Raw genomic sequence first — 8416 nt, forward strand, 5'->3', positions numbered from 1 at the left:
GTTGGGGTACAGAGGCTGGATTCAGCTTCAGTAGGAAGAAAAATGTGAGGATGATGCTCTCGTTTGTGTAGAGATGCAGGACAAGGATCAAACTGATTGTTTTACCATTGCCTCACAAGCATACACTTCGAAGCCAGCCACTGAACTGGTCAGTGACTCAGGTTTTCAATACAAATGAAAGAATGATTAAAAAATAAAGAATGAAATAGGGGACTCATGTTAGATTAGAAAATTACCGGGTTTAGTGCAAGGTGTTCTGTGCAACAGGAAAAAATACATTATTTAACTCTTTCCCCTCCTCTTTTTTTCCTCTATCCTCTGTCATTTGATGCTGTCAATTCTTTAATAATGTAAGTGAGAGTTTAACTTCTTTGAAGGAGAGATTTATACATGTCAGGGTAACTAAACTTCAGTGACAAAATAACTTTTAAACACACATTCTTTTAAAGGCAAGAATATGGAGCACCAGTTCCAAAGAAATAATCTTTCGAGCTCTCCTCTAAGAATGCTCTCATTCTCTCTCTCTCACTGTTCCCTACAAAGTACATGTCTTCCAGTCTTTAATCCTACCAATTAATGGGATAATATGTGGCCAAGAACATTCTAAATTATTCATGGCTCCCTCATTCTTTTTGCCAAACACTCCTGTCAACCCCTGGAGTGAAATGTAGCTTATATGCCTCCTGCTGAAACTGAACTAGACCAGATCTCATCTAATGTGATGTCCTGCAGGACTGAGGATGGTGTTTCTAAAGAGAAAACTATTCTATTGTTGGATGACTTGACTATAGTGTCAAGCTACTTTCAAATATTCCCCCCAAGAAGTAAAAAAGGAAAACACACAGAAATGCTAGCCCATGTAGAACTGACAAGGTCAAGGTTTGGTCTTTAAGTGTGGGAACACATTATAGGCAGTCTCAGTTAGCCCTGATTAAATTTTAAAGTGGAATTTGTGTAGAGATCAGTACCATTTCCCTGGAGTTTTAGAAAAACAGCTGCAAATCAATTGCCAAGTACAGCACTTTAAAACAAGCTCAAATTTGTAAAATCCATTAAGTTCCAAAGGAAAGCTACGTATTTTATTATTGTTTCCTTTATTTTTGTAAAGTAACTCAGTCTCATTTTACTAAAAGGGTCAGCAATAAATGGCATTCGAGTAACAGAGAAGGCTTCTCTCGATGTACTTACATTCACATCAGCAGGTTTGGATGAAACATCGTTGTTTTCTTTGTCCATTTTTAGTTGTTCTGCAGGTGAACATCCAGAGGTACCTCCAAGCCAGTTTTCAGCCCCTTACATTCCCGCTTGAGAAGAATTGGTTGCCACATTCAAGCTAGCTTTCCGAGGAAAGGAATCAATTTACCTCCACCGGCTCCAGTTCAGAAACTGAAGCTGCCTCATTACTATATAGTGAATGTTAAAGGGACCTAGCAGAGAGCCTTGCAAACCCAAACTAAAGGCTTTTTAATGTTACCCTAATATGAGTCAGGCCTCTCAGAGCCCAGCCTCAAGGCAAGGTTGCCTCACGAGGATACAGTCCAACAACCCCCAAATATTTACAAGTCATTTATATTTTTGTCTGCACCTACTAAAGTATATTATGAGAGCTAATGTATAACCCTCAGCATTGCTTCTTAGAAATCCCCATGCTGCCCAGGGGAGGGTAAAATGGGTGAAGGGGGTGAATTGTATGGTGATAGATGGTGATTAGACTTAGGGTGATGATCACATTGTAGTGTATATAAATATCAGTTTATAATGTTGTACACCTGAAATTATATAATGTTTCATTCCAATTTTACCTCAATAAGAAAAAAAGAAAAGAAATTCCCCCCCACACACCCATTTCTCTTGCTGGCATCTCAAGCCAACTCCAGAAGCCTCACTGTCCAATTCTGCTCTTAGCTTTCCAGCTATACTCTCTGAAAATCCCTATCCAAGAGGTTGGGGGTTTCCCCCCCTTTTTTTCCCCCCTTCTCTTGCAGTTCTCAGTAAACCCAGGCCTTTCCTGATGAAAATCTTCTTTTCCCATCTCTCCCATTCGTCCCCATGTCGATCTGAATTAGGTTCAAGGGTAGGAAGCAGAGAGTAATCGTGAGATGCACCGTCAGGTTTTTCCTCAGCACACAGGTGGAACAAGCTGACACATTGCACCCCTTGTCCCTGTGACACAGACAGGCTTCCCTCTAGACACTAAGAATCAATGGAAAGCTGATCAATTGCCCTTTAAAGGGGAAGCACTGCTCTGCTGATTTGGACACAAACTCTGCATCATTCAGGGGATGGTCATAAAGAAGCAAGTGAGAAAGTGCCTACTGAAAGTGGTGGAAAATTACTAGTTAAAGCCTCACAAACAAATTATGTCATGTTGTACAAATCTGCTTCCTGGCTTTGTTATTTATTAATAACAGTGATGAAATGACTAATAATGTTTTAGCCTTTATAATGATAAGATTGGGAAATTTAAAGATTTCTTTAATTGCCCATCCTTTTTGTATTATTTCCCTTATTTCTAAAATTACGCATTTCACCAATACAAGTAAAATATATGTCCTGGGCAGTGGCACTGAGAAGACTTTCTTCTTGAGAGTCAAACTTTAGACAGGCTCCTCTGAGCCCTCTTTGTGACCAGGCCTCATTCTTGGGTCCTGACAGCAACTGCCTACCCAGTTGTAATAAGAATCTTGCTATCAGCTTAGTGAGAATCCCCCCTACTTTGATATCTGATCAAGTTCTTCATCCTCCATTCTTGATGTATAAATCCTTGTCCTGCCTTTAGCAAGAATCTATCTACCCTTGGTGTTTCCTCTTAGTCATCTCCCATCCACTGACCCCCTCACTCTGCTCATTTGCCATAAATGACCAGCTGTCTTTACTGTATTTGGAATTGAGCTAAATTCTATTCTGAAGACTCTTTCCCCTATTACACTAGTACTGAACAAAATCTGTCCTTACAGCTTTTCACCAGTGTGCCTCTGTTTCTCTTTGACACCAAGAATGGGAAAGGGGCAGCAAATCGTAGGAGGCTAAACTATATATACAGAATTTTAAAACAATCATAAAACCAACTACAGGCTAATTTTTTTTTTTAAATCTCCATTTGCCAGCAATTCTAAATAATTTCAGTGATAAAATACTTTTCTCTGAAAAAAATCTTTGGTATAAGTTCTAAACAATTGCTTCCATTACAACTGAGTTTTAATAATATATACATAAGCTTCAAAATGAGCACAGTTTTATAACTCATTGTTTAATAAATGAGAAATATTATATAGAAGTTAATTTGAAAAACTCCCATTTATACAGTTGGTCTCAAGCACAAGAGGACTCTATGACACATGCTCATTTTGAGAGTAAGTTTCTAACAGTTTGGAAACATTTAAGTTTACTTGGAGTAGAATCCTTGTCTCCTGTGGTACTGCATATTCCTGCACTTAAATAGAATATTCAACATAGGCAATAATAGTACAATTATTGTAAAGATGAAGAAACAGAATCGCAATTATTTCATATCTGTTACTCCATGTGACCATTCAAAATTATTTATATTTAAAATGTAAAACAAGTATACAGACTGTGAACTGCAAGGTATAATATTTTATATATAATATTTTTTCTGTAATACTTATTTTGTTAACTACTTTTTCTAGCAAAATTATGCATACAAAGTCGAATAAAACTTTTTACTGTGTTTTGTTATTGTTTTCTCACTTTATTCCATGATTATTACTGAAAATGTGTTCATTGTATCAACTCAAGGATTGTTTAAAAATGATCCCTTCCAGATGGATAGATATATGATAAAGTAAGTGTAGCAAATGTTAATGTAGAATCTAGGTGTGGATATATGCATTTACACTACAGAAGTTTTTCAAGTATATGTTTCAAATTTTTCTTGATAAAATGTTGGAGAGAAAATTATCAACTCCAGGAGTCAACTCTAGATAAGCCACTGGTTTTGAGAGGCAATAGCCAAGGCAGCTGGGGTACAGGAAAGTCTTGGTGAATGAGCTTGTATTCACCTCCTTTTGCTGGCATGGATGTTCTGGTGCAAAAATCCCTTCAATTCCCAGAACACATGGCCAAAGACAATCACAATGGCCAGATGTAAGCTAGTGCTTCCCATCACAAAGATCTTGAAAGACAGTGAAGAGGTTTCTGTTCCTTCCCCAGGAACAAAGGTCCCTGTGCTGAGGGAAGGGAGGTAGGTGTCTGCCCACTGGCTGGTGAGCAAATAGTGTGCAGTGAGCTGGGTCAGAGGAGAAATATCTCGCCATTGGATTCGGCAGTGATCGCTGAGAGCACATAACCTAGCCAATACATCAATTCATCGCATGAAAGTATTTAAAATGCTTCAACCTTCTGCCCAAAGATGAGCCCAGCACATCTGAAGGCCTGGGGGTAGGGCCAAGTCATCCATCTAACATGAGCAAGGTTCTGAGCCTCTGGCACAGAAGGCACTTAGCAAGGGGCGGTGGCGGGGGAGTGACACTTCCATCCTTGCCTAACCAGAGGAGACACCGGCTCTCCCGCAACAGATAAAGTTCTTTTCTGCTATTTAGGATCCACTTCTCTCTGTTATGACAGATAGCCATGTACAAAGTTGTCACCTGATCACCACTCACCACCAAGCTCTCTGCAGAGGGGAGTGAATCCTGAGGAAACACAAGGTTGCACAGCAGCCTGGGAAGCCAGCCTGCCACTTAACACTATCACCCTTAGGGTCCTGTAATAAAGGGACACAACAGTGATCCTAGCCTCTCTTTTCCTGCTGACTCACAGGGAGCTTGATCTTAATCTTTACATCATATCACATGGATTATTTTTAAAAATGAAATGACGTGGAGTGTCTTAGAGAGCCCCTAGATCTGGACTGTTGTAATATCCCCTTAACAGGTTTTCCTCGTCTAGGCTCATCCTTCCCATGTACACATCACTACTAAATACATCTTCCTAAAATAACTCTCCAGTGTCACCTCCGTCCTTGGCAATGGAGCCCAGTCTCCTTTTGTTTAGCTCCCTAGTCTGACATTCAAGGTCTTCCTCAGTGTGGTACCAAGCTACCTTTCTGTGTCCTCCCATCACATCTGTTAAACCTGCTCTGTCAAATCATGCAGTTTCAATGTATATTCATCCATTTGTTCACCTACCCTTCTGTTTACTCAATACGTATTGCATGCCTACTATGAGACAGAGGCCAAATATTTTTTAACTGAATAAACTATATCTCTGCCCTTAAAAAGCTCTCAATAGAGGAGGCAGACAGGCAAACCAATGATTACAACATTATGTAATAAGTGCTATCAAAGAGGTGTCAACAAAATGCCACAGAATCATAGAGGAGGCTGATATTAGCAGCCCTCTCCTTTGACTCTTCTGCCCCCAGTCCACATTACCTTATTCAAATCCTAACCACTTTCAACAGCTTACTTTCCTGCCAGCTTTTCAACCCCAGACCACAGCACTCTCTTCTTCCCCCAACTCAAAGTCTTAATTGTACATATCAGTACTTGAGACTTAAATAAAGTTATAATAATCCATCAAACATTACTTTGCAGCATCTCTCATGTTGTCTTGTCAGTTATTTAGCTTGTCATCTGAATATTCTATCTCCAAGCTCCTTGACCTCATATTAACCAATTATATCCGCAATGACTCTATTTCCAAATAAGGTCACATTCTAAGATAGTGGGAGTTTAAACTTCAGCTTGTCTTTGGAACAAATGACACAAGCCCATAACACCCTCAATTTCTGTAGGAGTGGGAGGGACTCTTGGAGGGTAGTCACTCCCAACAGAGTAAACTTGCTTTTAATGGACAGTATTGCAAACATTCTAAAGCCTGGTCATAGTCTGGGGCAGCTGCAGGTGGCATTCTAACCATATTATCTGGATGTTATCCTGAAACCCCACCATGCTCTTCTGACTCCTTTTCCCTCCCTGGTGAGGAGAGGGAAGGATGGTGTAGAATGACTGAGTCATGGTCCAAGAGGAGCTGTTAGTACATCATCCATGATCAGCCATATCAATACCAAGGGATGAATGTTCAGACAAGATTGTCTTACATTAGACCAGTAACGGGACAATAAGGTGGTGGATGGCTACCACATCTTCTCTTTCTGGTTCAATGGACACATTAAAAAGATCTCTTGGACTTCCCTGGTGGTGCAGTGGCTAAGAATCTGCCTGCCAATGCAGGGGACACGGGTTCGAGCCCTGGTCTGGGAAGACCCCACATGCTGCGGAGCAACTAAGCCTGTGTGCCATAACTACTGAGCCTGAGCTCTAGAGCCCGTGGTCTGCAACAAGAGAAGCCACCGCAATGAGAAGCCCACACACCACAATGAGAAGCCCACACACCACAATGAAGAGTAGTCTCCACTGGCCACAACTACAGAAAGCCCACATGCAGCAACAAAGACACAATGTGACCAAAAATAAATAAATAAATAAAATTATATTAAATAAATTGTGACCTTTCTCTCAGGTCACACAGATTGTAATTTAAAAAAAAAAAAAAGACCTCTTTCCCCTTTTTAAGTGTGTAATATAAAGAGTACTTAATTTAGTAAAAGCATGTGGTCAGGCTAAGGAGTACTTGAGTAAACTAATCCAGAAGTCATTCTACAACACTTCCCTTACCAGACAAACCTTAGAGGGTCAGATTGGCCCAAGTTGGTAAACAGCACTGTCACAGAGAGATCTGAATATATAGAGCTGGAAAAGTTCTGGCTCACTGTAGGTGCTGAATTAACTCAATGTTTGATAAAGGAATGAATCTGCTTCACTAAAAAGTATTGATTTTGGAAATTATGGAAAGGTCACTAGAATACAAAGGAATACTTTTTTAAATTCAACTTTAGAAAGCAGATGAGATCTAGGGTTCAAGATGGCAGAGTAGAAGGACATGCGCTCACTTCCTCTTGCGAGAGCACTGGAATCACAACTTACTGCTGAACAATCATCAACAGGAAGACACTAGAACTCACCAAAAAAGATACCTTACATCCAAAGACAAAAGAGAAGCCACAATGAGATGGTAGGAGGGGCACAATCACAGCAAAATCAAATCCCATACTGCTGGGTGGGTGACTCACAAACTGGAGAACACTTATACCACAGAAGTCCACCCACTGGACTTCCCAACCTGGGGGTCCGGCAATGGGAGGAGGAATTCCTAGAAAATCAGACTTTGAAGGCTAATGGGATTTGATTGCAAGGCTTTGACAGGACTGGGAGAAACAGAGACTCCAATCTTGGAGGACACAAACAGAGTAGTGTGCCCACTGGGACCCAGGGTAAGGAGCAGTGACCCCATAGGAGACTGAGCCACACCTACCTGCTAGTGTTGGAGGGTCTCCTGCAGAGGTGGGACAGAGGTGGCTGTGGCTCACCATGGGGACAAGGACACAGGCAGCAGAAGTTCTGGGAAGTACTCCTTGGGGTGAGCCCCCCCAGAGTCCGTCATTAGCCCCACCAAAGAGCCAGGTAGGTTCCAGTGCTGGGGTGCCTCAGGCCAAAAAACCAACAGGGAAGGAACCAAGCCCCACCCATCAGCAGACAAGTGGATTAAAATTTTACTGAACTCTGCCCATCAGAGCAACACCCAACTCTACCCACCACCAGTCCCTCTGATCAGGAAGCTTGCACAAGCCTCTTAGATGGCCTCATCCACCAGAGGGCAGAAAGCAGAAGCAAGAACTACAATTCTGCAGCCTGTGGAAGGAAATTCACAGAAAGATAGAAAGATAGACAGAAAGATAGACAAAATGAAAAGACAGAAGGCTTTGTACCAGATGAAGGAACAAGATAAAACCCCAGTAAAACAACTAAATGGAGATAGGCAACCTTCCAGAAAAAGAATTCAGAAAAATGATAGTGAAGATGATCCAGGACCTCGGAAAAAGAATGGAGGCAAAGATTCAGAAGATGCAAGAAATGTTTAACAAAGACCTAGAAGAATTAAAGAACAAACACCTAGAAGAATTAAAGAAAAAAAACAGAGATCAACAACACAATAACTGAAGTGAAAAATACACTAGAAGGAATCAATAGCAGAATAACGGAGGCAGAAGAACGGGTAAGTGACGTGGAAGACAGAATGGTGGAATTAACTGTCATGGAACAGAATAAAGAAAAAAGAATGAAAAGAAATGAAGACAGCCTAAGAGACTTCTGGGACAACATTAAATGCAACAACATTCACATTATAGGGATCCCAGGAAGAGAAGAGAGAGAAAAAGAACCTGAGAAAATATTTGAAGAGACTACAGTTGAAAACGTCCCTAACATGGGAAAGGAAATAGCCACCCAACTCCAGGGGTACAGAGAGTCCCAGGCAGGAAAACCCAAGGAGAAACATGCTGAGACACATAGTAATCAAACTGACAAAAATGAAAGACAAAGAAAAAGTATTG

The 8416-nt window shown here is 40.8% G+C and overlaps 1 protein-coding gene across 1 annotated transcript in view; it reads right to left on the bottom strand.

The window, feature by feature from the left end:
- TMPRSS7 (transmembrane serine protease 7) overlaps positions 1 to 1236 on the bottom strand; it is a gene marked incomplete at both ends in the record, with an annotated part of 49821 nt that extends 48585 nt beyond the window's left edge. Inside the window, one exon of the mRNA XM_079923026.1 lies at positions 1189 to 1236. Within this exon, the coding sequence (XP_079779152.1) occupies positions 1189 to 1236 (48 nt within the window). The remainder of the gene's footprint in view (positions 1 to 1188) is intronic.
- Between the last annotated feature and the right edge of the window lie 7180 nt (positions 1237 to 8416).

This window comes from Stenella coeruleoalba, assembly GCF_951394435.1.
Source record: "Stenella coeruleoalba genome assembly, chromosome: 5".
NCBI lineage: Eukaryota > Metazoa > Chordata > Mammalia > Artiodactyla > Delphinidae > Stenella > Stenella coeruleoalba.